Here is a 26,575-nt window from a genome sequence, read left to right as displayed (position 1 = left end):
GGGATGTGTGGGAAGAAGAGACGTCCTGGCTGAGCCTTTGCCGGAGCTGCTGTGTCTCCAGGGCAGGAGGGTCCCTCCCGGCTCACCCTCTGTCTGCTCCTCCCCTCGCAGGTCACCGAGCACAAACGCACTCACCTGTTGTTCAGGAAGACGAGCGCTGTGATGCCAGATTGACCTTCGTCGTTACTGCTGCGGAGGGTCCCCTCGATCGCGTCCCACACCTGGAAGGAGAAGGGGTTAAAACGCTGTGATCCCCACCATCGTACACCGAGGGGTCGGGGATCCAGGTGACAGTGACCTGTGCTGCGCCGCACGCCCCCCCAGCCCCTTTGCTGGGGGATCATAACGCAGGAGCTTGGAGGCAGCTCCCGCTGGCGCTGGTGGTGATATTATCAACTTTTTTGCCGAGAAAGGTCAGACCAGATGATCCTTGTGGTCCCTTCCAACCTGTGATTCTATTATATCCTCCTATCTAAAAGTAAAGCAGCAAGTTCTCAAGTGAATATCCTTTAGTTTCGCACTAGGAATGATGAATATATTTATTTTCTTCAAAGAAAATCCCATGATTTCTCTAAGGACCCCTGTGCCGGCTGAGCTCTCCAGGGACACGATCCACACGGATCCTGCTCAGACAGATCTGTCCGATGCCGCACCACCGCACGGGCAGGGACGCGAGATCCCACCACCCCCTTTCTCCTTCTAGTGCTACTGCCAGTAAATGGTATTTTAATCCGTTCTGCACAATCCGTGGGCCTTTCTTACCAGGGTCACACACCTTGCAGCAGCACGTGCTCCACAGCACCCTGATCCCAGCACTAAATGCTCTGGATTCAGAAGCAATATTGTGCTGTGGACTGGAAACAAGGGTCAGCAGCAAAACTCAGCCGTGTCTCAAGGTGCTTGGGAGAAGGTATCTCAGCTTAAAATCGTATGGAAAGGACAAAGAAAAACAGTGTAGTGGCTTGCTTGGGTTTTTGTTGGGAAGGGTGAAAGCTCCTCATGGGCAGCAGAGGCCAAAAATTTTATTTAAAAAAACCCCTGCATTTATTTTGAAGGAAAAATTCTAACTAACTTTCCAAAACTGAAATTAAAATTAAACTAATTTTGAAAGTTTCTCATTGGAGGAGATTTAAATTTCAGATCAAAATTTGCTTCGGAAGCTCTATCATTCCTGTGAAATTCCTATAATTTTACCTATTTCCAGACCGATCAGTAACATCACGTAACGACACTGTGATCGGTAAGCCTCGCCAGGGTGGCCCTGCGCCTCACCGCTCACCTCCAGCCTCCCGTTACTCCGGCCGGCCACGATCAGGTTCCCCTGCAGCTCCAGGCTCCAGACCGAGCTCTCCAGGTCTCCTCCCCAGGAAGGGAGCGATGAGGATTTGTCAAACCCCATCAAAGATTCGTCCCCCAAGCTCCTCCTGCGGCTGGCGCATCCTCCCTCCTCGGCGCCGCAGAACCCGGCCTGTCTGTGCGAGGCCGAGAGGCTGGCGAAGCTCCGGCAGTTGGAGGTTCCGTGTTCTTCGTACACTTTCCCAACCAGGCTGCTGAAATCGTAGCCTGCCTCCCTCTGGCGACCGGCCACAGAACGGAGCCGCGTCTCCGACTCGGCCACCTTGGCCTGCTCGGAGAAGTTGGTGTCGATGAGAGAGGTGAGGTCCGGCTGGTCGCAGAAAAGGGGAGGTTGGGGAGGGCTGAGCATCCTCTTGAGCTGGTGACTGTTCTCCAAGGGGTCGTCCAGAGCGTTCTTGCCGTCTGGGCTGTGATCCCAGCTTTCCTGGTAATCAAAAATGCCACTGCTGTCTCTTCGCAACCTGAAACGCAGGAATAAAAGGTCAGTCCTCCCGCTTCTGCTGTTTCTGATTTCTTACAGAGCGGTTTGCACTGGCTGCTGAGCAGCGGTTGTGGAGGAACCTGCCCACAGCTGAATCACAGAATCGTTTTGGTTGGAAAAGCCCCTCAAGATGATGGAGTCCAACCATAACCCACCCCAGCACTGCCCCATGTCCTGAGAACCTCATGTCCGTCTGTCCAGCCCTCCAGGGCTGGTGACTCCAGCACTGCCCTGGGCAGCCTGTTCCAATGCCCCACAGCCCTTTGGGGAAGAAATTGTTCCCCACATCCAACCTCAGCCTCTCTAGCGGTGACACAAGCCGGGATGCAGCACGTACCGCGGTTTGGGAATAACGGTGAGGCAGTCGCCGGTCTGAGCGTCCCACACACGGATCTGCCCCACCAGGCAGCAGCTCACCAGCAGCATCCCGTCGCTGGCCAGACACTCGATGTCCTGCGAGGGAAGAAGCAGCACAGCTGAGCGCCTAACACCACCCAGGCCTCCGGACCCTGACAAACACCTTGCATGTGGCTCAGCAGCTGTATAGATGACAGATTTTATGTCAAAATTACATGGCTGGCTTAGCAACCTTGGGATACTTTGAGAATATAAGTCCCAGATGTGCTGCAAATCAAAAAGACTCCATCCATCTTCCCTTTTCCTGACAAAGTACAGCTCGAAAAGCTGGTAGGATCAGGGACAGAGGTGCAGCCTCTCTGGAAGACATAGTACAGCATTCCAAATTCCATCTGATTGGGTGCCCAAGCGGTTTGTTTCATCTCAGAATGCAAAGAAACATCTTTTCCCTCAAGAATGAGTAAGCTGAGCAGGAGCACACTTCAGTGCAAACCCGTGGATGCTGACAGCACTGGAAACAACACTGAATGGCCCAAACCGACACATGAACTTTTGGGAAGCAGGGGAAAATGGTGTAGTAGATATTAAATATCAGGGATCTAGCAAGGAAGGCTGGGTAAGCCTAGGCAATAAAAGCCAACAGTTGGCTACAGTGAGATGGTGATAACAGCAAATGCAAAAAGCTCAGAGTGAGTTCAAGGAAGAAATGGAAAAGTCATACAGGGAACTTCATGCTACAACATCCTAGAGTATAAATATAAAAACATAACATGTAAAATTCACCCAGCTGACAGCCTTCACAGCTGCATCACGCTAAGGCCACACAGCTGGACTGTCCTTCCTGAGGGCTTTTATCTAAATAAAACCAAAAAAACCCCAAAGATGCGTGGCACAAGTCAGTAAAATGTCTTTCTGGTAAGGACAGCACCCGTCTGACCTACCATTAGGTGACCCCTGAGAACCAGGGGGACAATCTCGGTCTCGGGGGGGGAGTAGCCATAGTCGTCACAGGGCAGGTCCCCCCGTTTCCTCCGGCTGTGCGAGAGCCCGTTCTGCCCGTAGTTCTTGGGGCAGAACACCCGGTACAGGCAGAAGAGCAGCAGGACCAGGATGATGCCCGAGGCCAGACCCAGAGCAGCCACCCTGGTGGGAGAGACACAGAGAAAAAAGAAGGTGAGATAAAACATCAAATGACTAGAAAAAGTATTACGTGTGCTGCGCTGGTCTCAATTTTTCAGCTGAGCAAAATTCCTGTGATTTTGGGGAAATTTAAAAGGATTTTTTTAATGGCAAATGGTCAATTTCAACAAGATTTTCAGACTTGTCAATAAGAAGAGTACACAGGAATTTAGTCAGGAAGAAAAACACTAGCTGGGGATAATAGAACACAGCCAAAGGGGAACTGCGGATTCAGACACAGGCTGGGAGCCCGTCCTCTCAGGAGGGAAGGAAGGTCCTGGCTTGCAGGAGATTTGGATCTAACACCCAATAAAGTGTCACCGAATCATTATATTTATCCCCAAAGACAAGCTCCTTTCCCTGTTACCCTGCGATAAACCCCGTAATGCATCATGTGTGGTGCTGGGAGTAACAGTTTGAGCATCACCAAGCCAATTAAAATACATCACGGCTTAGTCTTCACAGTGCACAACTATTTCTAGACTGTAGTGAATATCTGCATATCTATGAAGTTTGTAGGCCAATTGTCCATAGTCATCAATCCATATATTGATAAGCAGCTCCCACCAACAGCGCTGTCTGCAACCAACCTGGGCTGCCAGGGAACGAATTAACGAGAGATCAATGTAACGCTGCCCTAGGTAAGAGCATCCTGAACACGACGGGATTTTGCACCGAAGCTTTACAAGTATTTTTTTGTCCCCCACTAGGAGAAAAGCCAAACAGTTGTGTTCTAAGGGAGTGACAGCACGCTCAGAAGGTCACAAGGACTTTTTTACTTGTAGAGGGTGACATCCTGGTGTCTTTGCAGCTTGGAGGAGGTTTGGCCAGGCTGAGCTTCAGCGTCCAGCTTCCCGCGGCTCGGCGACAAGAAGGGCTGGTAGCGGTTCACCTCCTGGGGATGCCGCACTTCTAAGGCCTCTTGCGGGTTCAGGTAGAGTGTGACGGGGATGGCCGGCAGGATGCTGATATATCTGAAGGGGCGGAAAGATGAGAAGAGCTTAGGAGCAACAAAGGCAAAAGAGACACAAATACGAACAGGTCAAGGTCATCCAGCCCGTCTTCTCATGAGGAGCCACGGCAGGTCTCAGTATGCGTTTGCTGTCCAGGAATTTCAGGTATTCAAAAGAAAAAGACCACCTTGGAAACATTTTGCTTTGAAGATATTTCCCAGGTCTTGACCTTTGACTCTGCGGAAGAAGTTAGAAGCGGACTGAGCTGTTGATGAGATCAAACCGATCACACAGATTTAAGAAAGGATGTAATGATCTGGTCCAGTTTTCTGTACACTGCAGGCCAGAGGATCTCACCAGCTCAGATGTCTCTATTTCTCAGGTGTGCCATCCCCATCACTTACAGACAATCACATGTTGCTTTACAAAATTCTAAGCATGGCCTCCAGCGTAAAGGAAATAATACAGCCACAAGCACAGCAAGGAACACAACCCTTCTTCTCGGACAAATGCTCCTGGAGAGTTTGGTGTCTTTGCACCACATGGGAGGAGCCGTTTCATTGTCTGCTGAAGACACGTTTGGGGTAAGGCACGTGGAACACAAATTATCTTGCACAGAAGGACAAGGACAGAAGAAAGAAAAATGTTTGGAGTCAGCCCACTTGCCTTTTGGCCAGAGTGATGTTGTAGTAGCCGAAGAGGGACGGCCAGTGTCTGAAGGAAAGTTTCCTCCAAATCTCCTCATCCTCTGCTCCCCAGGTAACCTCTGCTTCGGTTCCAAGCTCCGTCTGTCCGTTCCCTTTGCCCTCCGGCCCCTGCGCCCACGAGTGCTGGTTTGTCTCCAGCCCTAACTTCTGCTCACGCTGCTGCGTCTGGTTTTCTGACAGCTGTATGGGGTCCGACGGGAAGACAGAGAGATCGATCTTGGGGTCACCAGCAGGCAGGACCCCTCCAGGAACGGGCATAGGAGGCAGAACCGCTTCACCCAAAGGACTCTGTTCGGTGACCTGGGACGTAAGGTAGGTGCGGAGACCCGCGGGATCCGTGTAAACCAGGATTCCGATCCAGATCACCGTCCCAGCCTGCACGCGATGAGCAAAGAGACAACTTGTTTAGTACACAGCCTGAACACTGCGTCACCAGCACCTTGGCAGTCTGAGCAACAACATGGCCAGGTGGTCAAAAAGGCCACCAGCATCCTGGCTGGTACCAGCACTGGTGTGGCCAGCAGGCCCAGGGCAGTGACCGTCCCTGTGCTGGGACCTGGGGAGGCCAAATCACGAATCCGGGGGCAGTTTTGGGTCCCTTGCACCAAGAAAGACCTTGAGGTGCTGGAGGGAGTTGAGAGAAGAGAACGGAGCAGGTGAGGGGCTGGAGCACAAGTGTGATGGAGCGGCTGAGGGACCTGGGGGTTCAGCTGGAGAACAGGAGCTGAGGGGAGACAGGGACACAAAGAAACGGCCTCAAGTTGCGCCAGGGGAGGTTGAGGGTGGATCTGGGAACAATTTCTTCCCCAAAGGGCTGTGGGGCATTGGAACAGGCTGCCCAGGGCAGTGCTGGAGTCACCAGCCCTGGAGGGCTGGACAGACGGACATGAGGTTCTCAGGACATGGGGCAGTGCCGGGGCTGGGGGAATGGTTGGACTTGATGATCTTGAGGGGCTTTTCCAACTGAAATTATTCTATGATTCTATAACAGAGATGGGGGGGACAAGCAGGGGCAGTATCTGGTGTAACCACAGCCATTACACCTGCAAAATGAAAAGCTTTAGTCTTTCACATAGCAAAGTATCTCCATGTCTTTATTCCGCATTATCCGCAGGGACAAAACATGACTTCTGTTCTGTAACAATGTTCCCTCCCCACTCATACGGTCCTTGAACATCTGCTTATGTAAGAGCAGATTTTTGTTTTAAAGAAAACTACCTGCTACCACCCAACCATGATGCAAACAGCACCCTGAGCTGGTGAAGATGTCCCTGCTCATGGCAGGGGTTGGACTGGATGAGCTGGGAAGGTCCCTTCAACCCCAACTTTTCTATGAATCTGTGAAACAGCACAGCCCTGGAGCTAATGCACACAGAGCAATGTTCTCAGGGAAGTATTTATTCAGCTGTATTTACCATAAATCTTGCAGGCAAACATGCATGCATAAAAATCTTGGGCTTTTTCCCCTCAGAAGCCTATTTGCGGTGGGTTAGCGCCCAGCAGGAAGGGGCAGCGGATATCAAACATACCATGATGAGTCTCTGGGCCAGCCGGGTCCTGGCGAAGAAGTAAATCACGCGCAGCCTCTTGGGCAGGCGCAGGTTCCTGAAGGACGAGGGCTGGAGGGTGATGGTGTGCGGGGTGGCAGGTCGCATGGCCGGCTGGCGCTCGTAGCGCTGCGCGCGGCTGACGGGCTTTGCCGGGGGCATGCAGGCTTCGGCCGGCAGCCGCCTGTTCAGATCCGCCAGCTGCCAGGAGAAAAACAAACCCGTGAGAGCCGTGGGGAGGAGGGGAGGAGGTCCCTCGAGAGAAACGTGTGCACAGCCGCTGCCCGTGACACCTGCCTACAACTGAGTTCCCACCTTCACTCTCGCATTGATCTGTCCCCACTTCTCTCTTCCTCGCCCAGCCATGGTCATCTGTTTGTGATCGTGTCTCCTTCCAGCCCATTTACCCCAAATCCGCACGTTTCTCTACCTGAGGGTGTCTTGTTCCCTCAAGCACCCTGTCCCCAATCCCTGCGTACGTGTAACCAAGCAAGTGCTGCTTCACAGCTTTTACAGCTCAGTCTTTCCTCTTTGGAGAGTGAAAATCATAGAATCACAGAATCGTTTTGGTTGGAAAAGCCCCTCAAGATGATGGAGTCCAACCATAACCCACCCCGGCACTGCCCCATGTCCTGAGAATCTCGTGTCTGTCTGTCCAACCCTCCAGGGCTGGTGACTCCAGCACTGCCCTGGGCAGCCTGTTCAACGCCCCACAGCCCTTTGGGGAAGAAATTGTTCCCCAGACCCAACCTCAACCTCCCCTGGCGCAACTTGAGGCCATTAATCACAAGATGTGCTTCCTTTAATCCTTCTAAAAGATCAAGGAAGGCAAATGCCAGGCAAAACTGCATGTTCTTGTGCCTTCCTTACCTCCATCCGGCGAATGTCGATGGACAGCACGGTCGTGAAGAAAAACATCTGCAGGAAGAAGTCGGACACCAGGCCGACCACAGCGAAGAGGCAGAACTCCTGCGGACAGGACACACTGATTAGCTACGGCAGCTGCAGAGACAGCGGTAAATATTCCACCTTCAGAAACAGGGAAATTCAGCAAACTCTTGCCCAGAGCACAGGCCTGAGTCTATTTTACTGACAAATCCTACTATTGGTACTTTGTAATAGTTGAGAGATTGGCGCTAGAAAAGTCCATGTGAGAACTCAAGAGCGTATTTGTTCAGATTTGAACTCTTTGTTCTTCTGAGCCATAAAACATCAAAGCACCATATGAAAAACCAGCAGAGGATGTTTTCCCAAGTCACAACGCCAGAGCTCTCAGTCTCCTGCCCCTGTGCCCAAAACACAAAGCCAAACAGCTTCCAAAGGTGAGAGTTTCCTACGTTACCAATAATCCTCAGTCCTGATTTCAGATTCCTGCAGGTACACAGCTTGCTCAGGACCTGGATCAATCACTCTCTGACCGAGGACAGACACCAAAGTCACTGTATGTCTGTGTCCCTGTTTGCAGCCACTCTCCAGGACCCCACATAAACCATTTCTGCTTAAATCACACTTTGGGTTAATGGATATTTGATGGACAAATCACTCCTGTGCCCCTGGAAGAACAGTTCTGTACCCACCCTCAGAGGTCTTGAAACAACAAATCTATGGGAAACACTGTTTGCAAAAGCTGGTTATCTAAACTCCCTGTAATGCTGCACTTTTCCCAGCAGGTGCCATTGCAGAAATAAGGATTAAAAGATTCTGTCCAGCAGCAGAAAGAGTCAATTCCCAGATCTTCCCTATAAAGCAAACGCACACTCTTACCCTAATTCCCGTCAGTGCCATGTGCCAGCCCCTCGCCCCGACTACACGCAAAACTTCACAGCAACATAGAATGAAAAGATTTTTAAGAGGTATTTTGTTTCCCTGGGAGGTACCAATTTCTACCAGGACCCAAAAAGGATCTAGTAAGCACAGTCAGATCAAGCAAGCTGAACATAAGCTGGAGTAAAAACCTCAGGCTATAAAACAGGTTAAAGCCTTTAGCCCTCACTTGCAGAACAGAGCCGGCAAACACCACCTGCCGCTGGCGCCCCAGGACACGTCCAGCCAGGAGGCACCTCGGGGAAGGGAGCCCATAGAGATCAGTTTTTCTGGCCCTCTCCTTCCTACATCTGCTCCAGCTCCTTGCACAGGGCTGGAGACCAATATCAGCCCAGAAAAATGAAAACAGAGGAGTGAACGCTACCCAAAACCTCTGAACAACCCTTGAAGCGTCCCCATCCTCTCCAAAGTGTTCTCCAAACACAATAAATCAACTGCTTGTTACTTAAAAATCAGTGTGATCTGAAACAACCCACTGGGCTCCATCCCCCAAACCTCCCAGCGACAGCAGCACAAGGCCACGGATTCTGATCAGGTTTTTCTCTTTAGCATCTTCCCAAAGATCTGACAGGAGGTTTTGGGATGAAATCACAACACAGGTTTTTCTCTCTCCAGGAGAAAACCAAAGGGAAAAGCAACATCCAGCTGGATTTCACCCAGATGTCAGCAAACGCTGACTCCACAAACAGCAGGTTCTGCGCACAGATACTCATTTTGTTCATGTCTCCACTTTGGATTAGAAATATCTGAAGCCCCGGAAATCTAAAATCTCCTTAGACTTGGATACTGTACACCCTATGGTGAAATCCAGAGTGATTTCTGTGGGTCCAGGACGGGGCTGTCGGGGTGTGAACTGCAGAACGGGGCGGCAGAGGTGAGATGGGAAGCAGAGGACGAGCGCTCGGCACGCAGCCCTGCAGCATCTCGGGACCTTCACCTGCACAAGGGCTGTCTCGACCCCCTGCAACGCCAGGCACCAGGATTTCATGGCTGTTCACAATTACAAGGGATTTAAAGGGAATGCACAATTCGCAGCTGAAGCCAAACTCTATTTTAGGACAAGGTGAGCCACAAAAAACACAGACAATTCTTTAATGCTAAATGAATTGCAGTGCTGAGGAGTAAGTGAGGAAAGCAAGACTCTTTGGGCAGGTGAGAGCAAAGAAATGCCTCCCTTTTCTGCAATTCCCCATGCAGACAGCACCCGAATGACCCCAGCACCACGCTGCTCCCTCCGACAGCCGAGAGCAAAGGTCCCTCCGGATTTACGCAGCCTGGCTCTGTTTCTGCCAGGTTCCTTGGACTCTGCAACCCGAGCCCAGTGTGTTATCTGTACAGTGTCCTTCACTCCCACGGACGCAGATAAGGGAGATGCGGCAGCTGCCAGCAGAGCAGCATCCCTGCCAGATTCGTCCTCTGGAGCAAGCAAGCAGCCACGGAAAGAGAAGAGCACACGGAGAGCATCAGAGGTGTCAAAATACTGTAATAAATAGGAGTACTTTAACTGAGATAACATGGGGGTTGGGGTACAGTGTCACTTTTCCCCATGGCTCTGCTTATACTGTTATGTAGAATCACAGAATCATTTTGGTTGGAAAAGACCTTCAAGGTCATGGACTCCAAGCGTTCCCCCACCCCTGGCACTGCCCCATGTCCTGAGAACCTCATGTCGATCTGTCCAGCCCTCCAGGGCTGGTGACTCCAGCACTGCCCTGGGCAGCCTGTTCCATGCCCCACAGCCCTTTGGGGAAGAAATTGTTCCCCAGATGCAACCTAAAATATGTCTCTACCCAATCAGTTTTATCACGCTTTTATCTCCGCCATCAGCACATCCTGCAAGCTCCTCTGGAGCAGGCGCAGCAAGAAAGTGAGCTGTCCCGGCGGTATCCACAGGAACGTATGCACGAGTCAAAACCCCAGGCTAAAAACCAGATGAAAGGCTCCATGCCGCACCTGCAGCGCAGAGCGTGGGTTTCGCTTCACAGACACGGCCAAGCTTCATTTTCTGAGCTCAGGCAGCGCAGTGATGAAACAGAGGCCAAAAGTGCTAATAGAACATCAGAATGAGCCCAGTTTAAACCCGAAGGATGGATCATGCCGATGTTTTGAGCTGAGCGATTCCTGCAATCAGCTTCAAATAAAAAAAATGAGGGCACAACGGGTGGCTGGCTGTAGCCTGGGGAATTCTACTATAGCTCCTTTCTTGCTGTCCTCTGGGCTACTCAGAGGGTCAGGAACTGTGCAGTTCAGCCTGCAGTGCTCCAGTCCAGCCTCAGTGTTTAATCTTCTTAGGTTACAATATGCTTTAATCTGCGGTCTCTGCTGGTTACAACGAGGATATATACACAACCTGCTCCTCTCTACGTGTGTTGTGCGTGGCCAGCCATCACCTGGAGAGTGGTGCAGATGTCAGGGTGCTCCTGCTGGCTGCACTGCTAGAAATTCCCAGCTGTGCAACAGAGAGGAATGCACCACGAGCCAGAAAACGCTATTTTCAGTGCTACACAGACCCAACAGCGTGACCCCAACAGATCGTTCTACCTCGAGCTTTCAGTTTACCCACCCAGGAAACAGAGGCAGCGACATCCATGGCTGTAAAAACCTACAGATTCATCAATCTGCTGAAACAGCCCCAAACAGACTGTCCACCCTCATTCTCAGAGAAGTTATTTCACGCTAGGGATTATAATTTCCTTCCATCTGCTTGTGAAGTGCATTGGCCAGCTCCCAAAAAGGCACTTTTAGGTCAGAATAAAGGTGTCTCCACAGCAAAGGCACCAGGCAGTGCTCATTTCTGCCATAGGAAGCTCATTTCTACAAACACAAGGAGAACAGATGGTTGGGAGAGAAACGAGCTCCTGCTTTGGCTTCTCCCAGGGCTGTCGCAGCAAAGCGATCGGCCCCATGGTCCGGGACGACCAAGAGACCTGTTTTTGTGTGTGTAAGGCAACCTGAGAGCACACGGATGTGTAAACCCAGTTACTGGAAGGATCCCAAACTGGGGAGACTGGGGATGCAGAAGAGCAGCTCCAGGATGCATCCACATCCCACAGATGTTTGTATTTCCCAGTAACGGACCAGTATCCCCATCAGCCAGAGAGAGGAGGAGAATTTGCCCTCACCTGGATGGCAGGGACGAGGGTGAAATACCCGATCAGGATGATCCCAAGCTCTGTCGCCATGTTCTTCATAATCGACCAGCTCTCGTTGCTCAAACCTGGAAAAAACATGCAAAGATGGGTAAAAGGACATTTTTCACTAGTGGAAAGACATGAGCATAGCAAAATAATTAAAAATTAGGCATCTATAGACAACAGGCAAAAAAGGCACCTTCAGGCTAAAATTCATCTGACCTATTTTGATTATCTGTAGCCTCCCAATGCCTTTATCAGCGAGATTAACCACAAAGGGCGCTCAGATGACTCTCTCATCTCACAAAACTGCCCAGGTTCAAGCAGAGGGTGCAGCGCAGGGCAACACTGCGATTCAGAAGTGTAAAGGAGTTTCTGAGTCCTGTTCTTGATCCAGGATACAAACCACTCCTATTTTTAAAACCAGGTGGATTTTTCTGGCCATCACTCCAGCATCTCTATTCCTGGATGTCTAGAAGTCTTTTTTAAGTTTGTAAACTCCACAGTTTGAGCACATATTCAAATTCTTACGCGGGTACAGAGCATGTCTGTAATAGAGAAGATAATTTTGTCCCAGACTCAGCAGAACTTCATACGACCTGTGGACTGCACTTATGATATTTGTGACACGAGAGAATAAGGTGTTAAATATCTATACCCAGAGATCCAGCTCTCCCTTACTAACCCTTTTTAAGCTTTTTCAGCCAATGCTTCAGGAAGCAAGCTTAAAAAGCAGCGCCAACAATCACAGGCTTGTATTAGTTCTTGGAATTAAAAAAAAAAAACAGGACAAAAAGACTACCAGAATTCATATTCAACACACAGAGCCCTTGTTTCCTACACAGACGGGAATTAAGGTGGTTCCCCGGCTCCCGGCCCCTGGGTTACCCCCGCTTTCTCTCTCTCCCCTTTTTGCAGAGCAGGCTCCGTACCCTGGGCGATGCGGAGCTTCACTTCCAGGTCCACGGGCGTAGAGACGACGGACTTGGTGAGAACCAACACGTTCTCCAGGCCAATCACCACAACCAAGTACGGAAATATCTCTCTGGAGGAAACAGAAGCGGAGCAGAGAATGAGATCCTCGGTGAAAAACAAGGGAGGAACGCAAGTTGAGCAGCAAACATGTGGGAAACGCTATCCAGTGCTCTTGGCACAACCCCTTCGTGTACAACATCGCTTTGTGATGGGGAAATGATTTGGTATTTCAGCTGCTTTGGACAGGTATTAATTTTTGCAAAGCTGTATGGTTTTCTGGAAAATGGCCATGCAGACTAATTTAGTGGCCTAAATTAGTGTGAATTAGTCTCTGTTCTCCAGCACACCAGGTACCTCAGAAGCCACAACTCAGAACAACAAGCAATGCACATACGCTTTGTACATAAATGAACTACACCCTGCCAGGGATAGAGAAAACACACCGAAAAGGATTTGCCCTTCAGAATACACACACGCAGAACAGTAACATGATCCAAAGCCACCACTGGGACTTCTGTCAACTTTTTTTCTTACCCCTAAATCATTTTTTTCTCTTCTGAGCTACTTACAGTGCAGATCAGGGAGAAAAAGCTGTTTCGTGCCACAACAGGACAGATAGTAAATCTCTTCATTTCCCTCCAGCTAAACTGAAGCAAAGACACTAAAGCTTTTCCCGTGGCAGGTGATGGATTTGGGCTGTGCTGCTATGTACAGAGCCAAAAGGAGAACGGGCCTGTGCATCACTAACTGCCAAGAAAACAGGTTTGCAGAACAGCTCCTGTTTTCTGCCGCAACCCCAAGGACTATTTTCCCAAATGCTGCTTTCGATTGCCTACGGCCCTCGGACGTGGGCTGCAACATCTGCACAAAACACGTCCCTGGATCCCCTGCTCGCTCAGCTGCGTCGTTCCAGTTGATCCCTTGAACAAAGGGCAAGCAGAAGTTCAATTCAAAGCAAGATTACAAAACCAAAAGCAAACTTCACGCCCCCTTCTCCAGGTATTCTAACCAAATTTCAGCTTTGATAACCATGCAACACATCAGTCCATTCACCTCCTGTCCAAAACCCGCGCAGGCGGTGAATTTCCTTAATGTAAAACATACAAAATAGATGTAAGCTTCTTATGGGCAACTTCCTTTTCACGTCAAAGAATCCAAAATCTAGCAAGTATAACTGAGTCCTGTCTTTACCTAAAGCATTTTCAGTTCATAACCTGTGTCACAAGAGACAGATGTGAAAAAACTCCTTCAAAATCCTTCAGGATGGAATTGCTGAGTAACAAGAACGCAGTGACCACGAGGGAGATGTCGGTTGCCCGGCACAGCGCACACCGTCCTGCAGAGTCCTTGCAAAGCCCTGTCCTCAGCGCAGCCGTCTTGCACCATTCCCAGATAAGCTGTACTAACCCTTCAGGAGCCAGTTCCACTACGGAAAAGAAACCCTGTAATTCTCTCCTCAACTGTGTCCTACTTAAACAGCAGCTTCTACTGCACGAGAAAACTAAATAGTCCTTGAAGAGTCAGCAGGTTTCACGTTAAATGAATCAGCAGTTTAAAAGCAACGAGACATTCGCTTTTCTAGGAGAGCAACACGACTGTGCGCGACAAACACGAGCTGTTCACACCCTGAAACTCCAAAACCTGAGCTCATTTGTCCCCACGCGGTGAGGCACATGGCAAGAGATCCTCGGCGTATTTTCTGCCAAGCACCGAGAAAGAGCTTCCAGGAGGAAGAGCGAGGGGAGATGCTGAGGCTGAAACATCTACACTTCGCTTATCGCTTTGATGCCGGAGGATGCTGCACCATAACGTGATCCAGCATCCCAGAGAGGCAACAGAAACCCTACGAGTAACTCAGAAAGAAAACACAACCTCTGGTTTCTCCAAAATGCTTGTAAGCTTTCAGAATTTAGCACACCAGCCTCTGTTATCGAAAATGCAAATGTTCACATTTGAGCTCGTCAGGTTAGGGGTTTTTTTACAGCACCAAGGAGAAGTTGTTCATCATTTCAGACTGCAATTCCTCTCCCCTAACTGAGGTGTCAGCTTGTGGGTCGGTGGTTTGTGCTCTGGACTCAGCTGGAGACTCTCCCAGCGCACCAGATACAGGAATCCAAATGAACTGGCATCCCCTTCAACTTCACCGGTCATTCTTCTTTAAAACCTGATACCTACCTCACCTATAATCGTGTTACTTTGTCATAAAACTTGACTGATAATGATTAAGGTCCAACTTGTATATCGTATCATATCATATCACTGATCTCTAAGCAACAAGCTTTATTTTAATACCTTACAAAAACCAGCAAGGGAAAAAGGCTTAGCATAAAGACAGGTACCATGAAAAACAAACACACCCACATCTGGAAGGCTCTGCTGTCAACAAAACAGATCAAAAAAGGATCAAAGTTTAACCAGACCCCGCATCCTACGCCGGCCAAATCCCAGGACGCTGCCGCTGGTTTAGAACGCACCAACAACAGTCTGTTCCCAGCTGGGCAGCAGGTCATGACAGAAAATGCTCTGGCGGGCATCGGGGAATCAAGAAATTTTGCTGGAAAACTATTTTTAGAAATAAGGACGGACTTAACTCTTTGTATCGTGCAGGAGGAACAATTAAATCGGTTTAGCCCTTCTGTGTGACAACCCTAACACCGTTCCCTCGGATTCCCTCCTTGTATCTGCATCCAAATGTTGCCTTTTTTCTTGCATTACAATGACAACCTCCCAGTGGCTATCTACTTTATTTGACCACCTAGAATAAGGTGGTCTTGACCCATAATTAAGGCATCACAGCAGAAAAATCAGAAAAAATCCCCAATATTTCATTTCTTGAAGTCAATTATTCAGAGGAGAGGAATTCATCCATCCAGGTCTGGCTCCTGGTGAACTATCACCAGCACTGAGGAGTCTCCCTACAGCTGAGAATTTCATTAGTTCTGGGGTGTGCAGCAGGAAGGAGATGGGAGGAAAAATGATGGATATTTCCTGAGCTACTTAGGAAAGGGATGTGAAAATCAGAAAGAAAGATTCTGACCTGAACTTAATTCATGAGAAATGAGCAGAGTGAAGAACTCAAGTAGGTGAGGTGCCTATCAGAGCTTTCTTAGGGGTTTTCAGATTGAAAAAAGTACGTTGGAAACGTACCCTCCATTGAGAGTGGGGGTCAAACCGAAGAGCGTGCACAGCCCCACGGACATGAGCAGGGAGCTGAGCACCGTCACCACCGCCGCCAGCGCCAGGCCCCACTTGGACTTCACCATGTCGATCTTCCCTGGAAAACACAACGCAAAGCCTCCGTTACCAAGCAAAAGAAAACGACACACTGATGAAAAAAATCAAGGAAGGATCCTCATCCTGACTTATTTCAGACGGTAGCTTAATATCCTGCACAATCAGAAGTAACAGTTGTTCGGTCCCAGCGGCTGCAATGCAGCTCCAGGATCCTCCCCGTAGGTAAGAGGTGCCGTAACAAGGGCAGGGTGGAGGATAACGCGTGGCTTGCAGCTCAAACTGCTTCCAGTACAGCACTGCTTGTGTATATATCAAAGCATTTTAGTGTGGCTAGTAAGGTTTAATATCACCAGCTCAGAACATGTACAGGACAAGAGGAAATGGCCTCAAGTTGCACCAGGGGAAGTTGAGGTTGGATTTGGGAAACAATTTCTTCCCCAAAGGGCTGTGGGGCATTGAACAGGCTGCCCAGGGCAGTGCTGGAGTCACCAGCCCTGGAGGGCTGGACAGACGGACATGAGGTTCTCAGGACATGGGGCAGTGCCGGGGGTAGGGAAACAGTTGGACTCTGTGATCTTGAGGGGCTTTTCCAACCAAAGCAATTCTGTGATTCCATATGATCTGTTCCATAAGTAATTATTCACTCCAAATTGGAAGAAAAATGTCATTACGATGGCACACACTGGCTAAGAGGGGAAAATGAGCAGAAATCAGATACTACTGGTTCTCTACATGGACAGGAGTCTTCCTCTCATTGTAGCCAGGGAAAGGGCAGCCCACCACTGATCCTTTACATACTATATATATATTCATACTAATATATTCAGCTGGTGGGTGTACAGGTGGCTTATTAGCTTGCTCTCCCCCCCACAAACCTACGTGTGGAGAAGTAGATGTAGGCGAAGAGTATAATATAGGTGGTGACGAGGGGTATCAGCTCGGCAATGCCGATCTCCTCCTTGAAGTGGACGTGAACGATGTTCTCCTCGCGCAGCGTGCAGTTGGGGCTGGGGTGCAGCAGCTTGAGGCGAGAGCGGAGGCTGCTGAGGAACCTGAGATGAAAAGCAAGCAGGAGGTCACCACACTGAAAAATCAGCGTACGATTCCGTGGAGGAGCTCAACGGGTAGAGATCAAGTAGAAGGAAGTTCCATAGGTTCACGCAGACTCACAAAGCGCAGTTTTCTCTAGGCCTGACTGCTAAGTCTGTTATCTCAAATTACATTCGTCACATCTCTACTGTGCAATCCCACAGACCTTGATTTCTAGGAAGATTCAATAATAACTGTGAAGACTCAGCAAAACTATTTAAAGCAAGGACTCACCATCTGAAATCCTGGCCCTGGGGAACAGAACATGCTGTAGTTGCAAACATTGCCTGAATTTTACATAAGTAAGGCTGATGAAAGGTGCTACACGACAGAGCTTGCTGTGCTGCCAACTCTGCGACAGGCATTCCCTGGGGAATCCTGCGCAGCACAGAGCAGAGCGTTTAGTCCGCAGCTCCAAGCCCACACCAACAAAGGGGTTTTGCAGTTGGTACCAGCTGAATTAGCGCTTATCGGAAACTAAACTGCTCCGTGCACCAGGAACCGGGTCAAAACAGACCTGCCGGGTCCTGGCTGCAACAAGGTCAGTGCTGCGTGCAGGTGAAGCCACCACCAGAGGAACTGCCATGGGCACCTCTGGGTATTACGCGTACTTTTTGTAGAGAGATTGAGAACTGACAGTATTTTGTTTCCCAAAAACACAGCGAGTTTTTTCCCCAAAACAGCAAGCTGTTTTCCTATAGCACATTCAGAAGATGCTAAAATACCGTACAGCACGAGAAAATGGAGATTAAAGAAAAACATAACAATAATGAGACTACAGAAAACAGCAAACTTGCCAAGAAATGACTAAGAGATCTCTAAGACAGAAACAGATCCTTACCTGGAATCATACTGCCGGAGACCCAGCGTGACGGTGTACGATACCACTCGCTTCCTATTATAGAGGTTCACCCCGCTGTACTTCCCAGGGAGCCCAAACAACAGATCTGCAAAAACACAGTGTGAACAAACCGTCAGGGGAAGCAGAAAGTAAAGCAAACAGATGGGACAGGAGCAGTGTCCACTGTGAGGGATGCTGAATGAGAACTACCACTCTTAGAACTTTCTCAGTGCTCTGGTGAGACCATATCGGTGGCAGATGTACCTGATGCGGGAAGTAAAGAGGGTGGAGGGTCTCAGCGGTGCCCAGGGACAGGACAAGAGGCAACAGGCACAAATTAAAACACAGGAAATTCCGTTCAAATTCCCTTTAGCGTCCAGGCACGTCAAATGGGCACCCAATGTGTCCTTCCACAACGGAGACAGGCATTATCTTTAATGACGCAGCCAAAGAAATCCTTGGACGCCCATTTTTGAGCATGTCGAGGTGTGATTTAAAAAGAGTTTCAAGGAAGACCTATTTAATGTCTCGCCTTGTGCACTGAACACAGACTTGAGAAAATTATGTGTAACGATGAACACACCACCGCTCTCAGGAACTCCCAGGATACCGTGCGCCTCTATCCTGTTTGCGAATGAGCGCTCAAGGAGAGGTTCCGTATGGCCCAAACCACAGTGTGCACACACGCTGGACGCTCAGAAAATAACCTTGGAAACAAACTCACTTTAGAGTTACAAAACCCCGTTTCAGACATGTCATAGGTTTCCTGACACCTTCAAAATTCCTTTATAAAAAAGGGAACAGCATTTTGTCTGGCCTTATGGAACCACTAAATCAAATGATCTCAGATACGGTCACTTAATTTTTAATTAAGAGAGGAAAATACTTTTATGAGATCCAGTATCAACTCAGGGTAGATGCAACAAGTGTCATGGAATGCACAAGAGGGAGCAGGATGAACGTTCATTTATCATGACAATGAGACAGTCTTTGAGTAGGACAGAGAATAGCAAGAGGGGAATGAAAAGGCATGGACATGCTATTTTTACACCTGTAGAAAGGAGGCTGAGTGGAATTATTCACTTTGCACGAATACAGAGCCGAGTTCAAATACTGATATGAAATGAGAGATGACATATATTTGGTAGCTTCATTCCGGATGCTGCGAATTAACAAAATGCCACCCAATTTGATAATATTGGCAATCTAGATGCTGGAGATACCGAGCACAAAACAGCGATGCAAGAGGTAGGGATCTCTCGCAGCGCCTTCGGTGCTTCAGCCTCTTACCTTTGAGAGTGGCCGATGTCTGTAAGGTCTTTGGCTCATGCTGGTGGATGGTTTTGATGATATCTGGGTCGGCATTGAATCGCTCGCGGTCATTCTGCCAGAAGTTCCCTGGAGACAGTAACAGACAGCCGTGTTCGGGGAGCAGATTGCGCAGCTTCTTCAGGCCAGGCAGGAGGTCCGTGACCTGAAGGCAAACTTCCTCCAAGCTTTTGACACCAGAACTGAAACACAAACAGAGGTCAGACATCGCAACTCTCGCAAACAAGAGGCAAAGCTGCTGGGATGAGTTTCCCAAGGACCCACATCACCGCGTTACTGCTCTTCTTCTTAGTAACTAAGGATCAAGAGCCTCAGAATTTTCAGTTCCACATTTACGATACCTCCAGAGAAACTGTCTCCTTGGAATTCTTCCTCAAAGACCTTAAAACTCCTCTACACACTTCCTTCCACATATGCACAGGGACATTTTACAGAAATCTTGATTTGCCTCCCCAAGGTGGATTATTTAAGGTGTACAAAGTGTCCCCCAAATGTACAAAGGGTTCGATATTTCCAAGTGTGCAAAATGTTTTCAGAATTCCTCTATATTGTATGGAAAATGCCTTACAGGTTTAGAAATAAATAGAGGTGCAACTGGTATGAAATAGAACTTGTGTTCGTTCCCAAACTTCATTTTAACACAGTTACGTCATCCTTACCAACCAGTAATTCAAGCAAGACTCAGTCTGGGCTTACAACAGGATCTGCCTGCGAGGGTTTAGTGACAAAAGCTGTCAGCACACTGTTTGGTGAGCCAAGGAAGAGCTGCCGAGCCAAAAGAGAACATTTCCCTCAACGTGATACGGGCAACTGGCGGGATTTGCACAGGAAGGGAATATTTAACAAAGGCTAAATTAAGAGACAAGAGATGAGTCTTCCCTGGCTCCAGGTTACAGAGAAGGTGGATCCAGAAGACGGATTCTCTTGTAAAATTCCTTCTTTAGAGGAGATTTTTCTCAATAATGTCTACAAAGAGCAAACGTGGAAACAAACTCATGATAATCTGAGTTATGTCTTTGTGAACACTCCCCCCACAATCCACCTCCTGCCACTATACAGCAGGATACCCAGAAAAGTCACACCTATCAAAAGAGAATACTAGAAAATACGCTTGAAAATACTGTGTTTATAGGAACAGAAGCTTTCTGAAAGAGAATTTGAAGGAGCTGATGTGGTGATGCCTCCGATAGCAGCTCCAGGAAGAATAAGATGATTTTGTGTTGTGTTTCAGCTTCAGCTCACTCTGGAACACAACAACGATAACCGTTTGTAACGTTCCGATTCGTGCAGCAAACGCACGCAGCTGATGTCCCCACCGGTATGTTGTGCATGCAGAGTGATACCAAAAAAACACCAACTGGAGCAAAACACTAATTTCAGTTCAATTCTGACATTTTACAGATGTCGACGGCTCCAAGTTTCAGCAAGCTCACAGCTGCTGAGAACATAATCACCTACTGTTTCCTACTCAATTGCCAACAACCTTCAGCTCCTTCTGTACTTCAGTAGAATGACTTTTCTCATATTAAGAAAATCAGCTGCACTTTGACACTGACAAAAGCAACCGACAACAAGGGACTTCATAATGACTTCTGAAGGAATTTCGGAATTTATCACAAAGTGAGATGTTCCCTGAAATATCCAAGTCCGTCACCAGAACGGGAGCCCTTATCCCAAGGTTTAGGTCTCAGCGCTTACATCTTTTTTGTTTCTGGTGGCTACATAAGTTTGATTTTGCTTCCCTACTGCATCACTGCTCATCAAGGGCAACACCAAGGGGAGATGACGAGAAGACAACACACGTCCTGGGAGCAACTTGTTTCTAACTTGCAATTGACAACTAGATACCGATTATTATCTAAAGCTACACATATGATAAAGGAGGAGATGAACTGAAAACACGGGGAGAATGTCAGTGCCAAGGCTTTGTGAGCTGGTAGGAAAGGGCTCCTCATTTAACAGTATTCCTAAACGATCCCAGCGAGAGCAGACAGCTCAGCTGGCAAGGGACGGCGCTTTCGGAATAAAAAGGACAAATCACCAGGTAGAAGAGGAAAGCGGGGACTCAAAGCTGAAGCAAGGAAGGATGCTGACCAGGATGTATGAACAGGCAGCAAATCCTTCTACCTGTGTGAGTAGGGGAGAAAGAATGAAGAAAGCAACTAGCTGAAAAGCTACGAGATTATCTCACCTGTTTTCAGCATCATCATTCTCACTGACCACACAGACAGGAGGGAAACCCTTCTGTCCCGAAGAAAGTAAATGCAGCCAAGGCCCTGATCATGAATAAAAACTTAGAACTTGAAGGAAAACTTATTTAAAACAAAACAAACCAGAGTCAAGGTAATGCGTTTAAAATGTATTCTTGGTTTACGAAGAGAAAATATGACAAATGTGAGCGGCCTTTTCTTTAAAACGCCTGACTTCTTGGATAGGAAAGCACAGCAGGTCTCATCCAGCTGGGCCTCAAAGAGGCTGTTGATGTGGCACCACACAGAAAATGCAGAAGAAAGACGGCAATTAGCACCAAAATTGTGGCGCAGTAGAGAAGCAGGTTAACGGGAAAATGGTCACGGGGCTGCTGAAAGGGGAACCACTGGGACTGAGGAAAACCAAGCGGAGTTTCTCACAGGCAAGTCAGAGAACCAGGATTATTTTATATGTATGTTCTATATAGAACCTTGGAATAAGATATAAGGACATCTGCCAATGACACAAAATAAAGAAATGCTGTTAATACAGAAAAGGAATAGAAATCTGAAATGGATGATGGGAGGGCCGGAATAAATTTAATCTCCCTTCTATTAATGGTACAAAGTGCAAGACCATGAACTTGGGGACTAACAGGAGTTTCTGCTCCAAGGTGAGAGCTCAGCAGCTGGAAATGACAGAGAGGGACACGGGGAAGGCATTTCCATGGAAAATAACACACAAATGAGACGTCTCTGAGAATACTGTGTACAGTTTTGATCTCCCCCATTCAGGAATGATGAACTAACAGTGCCAAGAGGAGCAACTGGGATGACAAACTGAATACGGAGCCGCCTCACCCGGTAAGACAAGAGCTTCAGGTGTTTAGCTCAATAAAGAAGGATTTGGGGGGCGGGTAGGAGCTCTCCCTGTAAATATCTGCAAGCAGCTGTTTTTGTTCAAAGACCATGTCAGGACAAAACCAAGCACATATAAACTGGTGCTATCGCCAAGTGGAAAGTCAGGAGAAGGTTCCCGACCATGTGACATTCCAGAAGAGCTTCGCAACAGACACAGTGGGGTCAGATGAATTTGCTTTAATGAATATGCAGCTTGCACGCTTATGAAGGGTTACATGATGCTGCTATCTGCCCTAACAGGCATAACCTTGGAGGACCCTTCCAGACCCCTCTGCCTGGAAGGTTCCTGACAATTATCAGTAATTAGAGGACAGGCAAGTTTGTGAGTGCAAAAGCCAAACTGCTCCGTTCACAGGATGGATACGATGTCACTTGTTAACAGTGATCTCCCATTTTCTTTGTATTTTGAGAATCTTCCAAATTCAAAGCTAAAACTCAGACTGTGGAGGCAGTAACTTTGAAGTTGGGAGTGTACAAGTGGGCCAGTCTCCCTTCTACACAAATGTTCATGAACAGTAATTACCTGTCTCTCAGGGCATGGTTTCTAATCTCCTCCACCAGCTGGAAGACGCGGGACAGCGGCGAACGAAACACATCGACAGCGAGGAAGTTCTTCTGCCACGGGGAGACGGTGGCTTTCACAAAGATCTGCTGGATGTAGGCCACGGGAGCGCCGACGTACTGCGGGGAAAACCAGAGGGAGAACGGAAACACGTGGTGAGTGGGAAGCCGCTTAGCGGAATCCAATGACAGCTTGGCAACCGCTCGGGAAGGCGTTTGCCAGCCTGTATTTTCCTTTCTTGAATTAAGAGGTGAAATATGACAGTACTAACCTAGCAAGAAGATAAAAGAGCTTGTTTCTCAAAGAGGCAAAATGCCACTGACCATTTTGGCATCAGTGTGTCGCGTGTGTCTGGGAGGCAGAGGCTCCCAGCTCCTGCTGGATTTAGTACTGGAATTAAAGGCAGGAGCAGGGACTCTGCCTCTCACAGCGCTGCGGGTCCCCCGACCTGTGTGACATCCAAATCCTGCCTCGGTGCCCAGGCTGCTGCCCCGGCTCTGGGAATGCAGCACAACACGCCGTGGCAGCCAGGATTTGCTGCCCTACGAGCTGAACTGGGTACAAAGCAGAAGGGAGGACTGAATGAGCCACTGCAACAAGCTCTCCCTGGCACCAGGGAGTGTAGAGGGTGGCAAACGGTTTCAACCACCCAGTGAAAAGAGAGAGTAGAGAGCTGGAGGTATTGAAACATTAATCCAACAGGTAAACTCTACCTAAGAGAGACCCTGGAATGAAAAAGAACACCACAGGTTACAAGGGATGACTTTAGAATTGTTTCCTGATTTCCTGGGCCAGGCTACCAGCCTTCTCGAAAAGCATCGGGGCTCCAGTTTGTTCATGCAAAGGAAAAGTTAATTCCTTACTTGTAACATAAGGACGTAAGTCTAGTTGACTTGCATGACACATCCAGCCAATTAAAAACCAAAATTATACCAAATTCATGAGATTCCTCAAGCATCCCCACACATCCCAGACCACGTGGTAGTTGCCAGCTCCCCTAAATTCTAAATTCAACTTCAAACTAAAAACTCTAGGTTGTGACTTTCAGAAAAACACCTGTGTCTTGGAGGTGAAGCCTCCATCATCATCAGAACCCTGCCACGTGCGATATTTTAAAGGAACACCTCCAGGCCAGACATTCCCATTCTGATAGCTAGTTGGTGATCTTTCAAAAATAAGCAGGTTGGTGGCCAGAATTCAGGTCCCTCCAGGAGAGGCTGAGGACACCGAACCCACCAGTAGTTACTGGTAGCATCTCCACAGCTGCAAAAAAGTGACTAAATCCTGTTCTCAGCCTTTGAGGAGGCCCAGGACAGGGATGTGAAGCGGTGTGTGTCACTTGTCCCACTGCTCTAGGGACCATGATTTTGTATGGAATTAGGAAATTCGGGCCTGTTATCCCAGAACCCATTATTAGAATCACAGAATCATTTAGTATCATCCTTTTATTATCCATTTATGACCATTAACCTAATAATGCTTTAAAAAGTGCACTACTTGCCTTCAAGTTATCCTTGAAAATGAGCTTTTAAACAGCATTTCAAAGCTTTTAGCTCTTCCCAATGCCTAGCGCCCGTCTTTCTGATAGACCAAGACAAATACAGCCGAAACCTGGCAGCGACACCAGACGTGTTTGCCACTGATCGCAGTACAGCGCTGGTAAAGCAGCAGGGGTGTTTCACCGCCTCACGGTGCAGGACTCACCCAGTCGGGACGCTCGCCGAGATCCCCTTGCTGCAAACCCGCGGCTGGAGACGGCGGAGAATAATCCTTCACCGGGGTGCTGTACTCCACGGGGCCCGTGCCCGGCAGCGGCAGCTTCAGCAGAGGGTAACTGGCAGTGAAATGTAAGCAAGAAGATTGTAATTGGGTTTTAAGCCGGCTTTTAGACAGAAGAGCTCAAAAAAAAAGGACAGGTCATGAAAAGTAATCCTGCTCCAGCTTAATTCGAGCTCTGCAGGATGGAAGGCGCAGCTGCAATGCAAGAGGGGTTGATGTTTCACAGAACAGCGTGGTGTGTTTCCCCAGCACAAGAGATAATGCAGTGAAAAATCCTGGGAGAAAAAGAAGGGACGTTGTTGCAGAACCTCACCTGAATTACTCTCCATCGCGTGAAAGTGAGCCATGCTAAAAATATCAAGTACAGCCAGGTCTCAGCTGTTCTGTACCCACATGAAAACAAGACATTCATTGTATTCGAATGGCTGCTTTCCTGACCCAAACCCTATCCTAATCACCTCATTTTCCCCATTAAGATTTAAACTATTCCCAATATTTGTCATTAACTTCACTGGTCCTCAAAGGGCTTTTAATAGTAGTAACGAGACACCAAACCAGCTACAAAACATTTATCTTCTTGCTCCTTTGCTACCACAATCTTCAGATCATTGTAGCAGCTACCCCACAACAAATAACTCAAAACTATTTGAAAGTTGAGGTATTGAGGTTTCAGAGAGTTTCAAATATTAGCTTTAGCTCCAGAGGTTCTCAAAAGGGATTAAAATCATACAAGATCTGAACTGGTGGAAAAGCAAGGCTGCTCTCACAGGGATATCGACCAACGAGTGGGAATTGTCAGCACCAGAATGAACCAGTGACCTGAGTTTCACTACATAATTTCTCTTCTCTTGTTGTCTGATGCACCACAATCTATCAGGCCTTAAATTTCTGACATGTTTCTCTGTCTACAGCTGATCTTTTCTTGAAATATTGTCAGAATAAATATAAAGGCCTTTCATGCAATACTCTGCCCACTTCATTAGGGATCAGCCCGAATCACCAAGGGCCACGGCGGGAACAAGCGACAGCTAAAGACAAGGAGGCTTCGACTGAACAGCAAAAGGCTGAAAAAGAACAAAGAAATCAGAAGCAAAGCTTGTCAGATTTGTGATGTTATTAGTCTGACAAAAAGACAACATCTAATTATCACCATCTCGTTGTGCAATGGGAGGGAAGAGAAAAAGGAATAATAAAATCATACATCAGTGGCAAAAACGCCCAACAAAAGGCACAATCTGAAGCCACGGCGCTGCCTCCGCTCCCTCGCACGCAGCCATCGGGTTGAGTCCTTTTCAGTGACACGTAGCACCTGCTTGTCGCAAACGCGCTGCTGAAAATAAAAGCCTGGGGGAAAATACACACAGCAATCATCCCATGTCTGGCTGAGACAAATTAAACCCATGAAATCGAGGAGATGAGATTAAAAAAACCCAACAGAATGAGCTGAACGGGTGATTGAGGAAGAATGACTTTTTCACTAACTGGTTTTGATGTTGATGCACCTAAGTAATCTAAGGAAACATTTCACATTCATAGTACATGCTTATGTGGAGGTGGATTTCCCTGTGCGATCACCTGTCAGCTCCAAGGAGTCAGAACAATAATCTCCATAGAATCGAGGAATCATTTTGGTTGGAAAAGCCCCTCAAGATCACCAAGTCCAACCGTTCCTCCACCCCTGTCCCTGCCCCATGTCCTGAGAACCTCATGTCCGTCTGTCCAGCCCTCCAGGGCTGGTGACTCCAGCACTGCCCTGGGCAGCCTGTTCAATGCCCCACAGCCCTCTGGGGAAGAAATTGTTCCCCACATCCAACCTCAACCTCCCCTGGTGCAACCTGAGGCCGTTTCCTCTGCTCCTGGCGCTTGTTCCTGGGGAGCAGAGCCCGACCCCCCCTGGCTCCAAGCTCCTTTGAGGCAGTTGCAGACAGTAAAAAGGTCTTTTTGCCTTTGCTGACCTTCCCAAAACTCTGCTCCCTCATCCGGGCCATTAACAGCGATGTTAATTAGACCTCACCCTTGTTCAGGTATTAGGGGTTGAACATGAAGTGGTGGCAGAGCTATGGGAGCAGCAGCTTGCAGGGGAGGGACAGGAGAACACCTGGGCCAGGGGAACAACCTCAA

The 26,575-nt window shown here is 48.4% G+C and overlaps 1 protein-coding gene across 2 annotated transcripts in view; it reads right to left on the bottom strand.

Moving 5' to 3' along the window:
- The window catches only part of SCAP (SREBF chaperone), a 56,158-nt gene that overhangs the window by 5,792 nt on the left and 23,791 nt on the right, over positions 1-26,575 (bottom strand). For both annotated transcript variants that reach the window (XM_065054891.1, XM_065054892.1), the window contains exons 3-18: positions 24,380-24,509; positions 22,637-22,794; positions 18,965-19,185; positions 17,675-17,780; positions 16,624-16,796; positions 15,658-15,784; positions 12,468-12,580; positions 11,527-11,621; positions 7,451-7,549; positions 6,563-6,781; positions 4,993-5,408; positions 4,153-4,347; positions 3,136-3,337; positions 2,175-2,290; positions 1,280-1,817; positions 136-221 (exon numbers count right to left, since the gene is read on the bottom strand). In XM_065054891.1, the coding sequence (XP_064910963.1) occupies positions 136-221; positions 1,280-1,817; positions 2,175-2,290; positions 3,136-3,337; positions 4,153-4,347; positions 4,993-5,408; positions 6,563-6,781; positions 7,451-7,549; positions 11,527-11,621; positions 12,468-12,580; positions 15,658-15,784; positions 16,624-16,796; positions 17,675-17,780; positions 18,965-19,185; positions 22,637-22,794; positions 24,380-24,509 (2,994 nt within the window). The remainder of the gene's footprint in view (positions 1-135; positions 222-1,279; positions 1,818-2,174; positions 2,291-3,135; positions 3,338-4,152; positions 4,348-4,992; positions 5,409-6,562; positions 6,782-7,450; positions 7,550-11,526; positions 11,622-12,467; positions 12,581-15,657; positions 15,785-16,623; positions 16,797-17,674; positions 17,781-18,964; positions 19,186-22,636; positions 22,795-24,379; positions 24,510-26,575) is intronic.

Source organism: Columba livia, chromosome 2 (assembly GCF_036013475.1).
Source record: "Columba livia isolate bColLiv1 breed racing homer chromosome 2, bColLiv1.pat.W.v2, whole genome shotgun sequence".
Classification (NCBI taxonomy): domain Eukaryota; kingdom Metazoa; phylum Chordata; class Aves; order Columbiformes; family Columbidae; genus Columba; species Columba livia.
The sequence above is the reverse complement of the archived record's forward strand: the minus strand, read 5'-3'. Positions and strand labels throughout refer to the sequence as shown.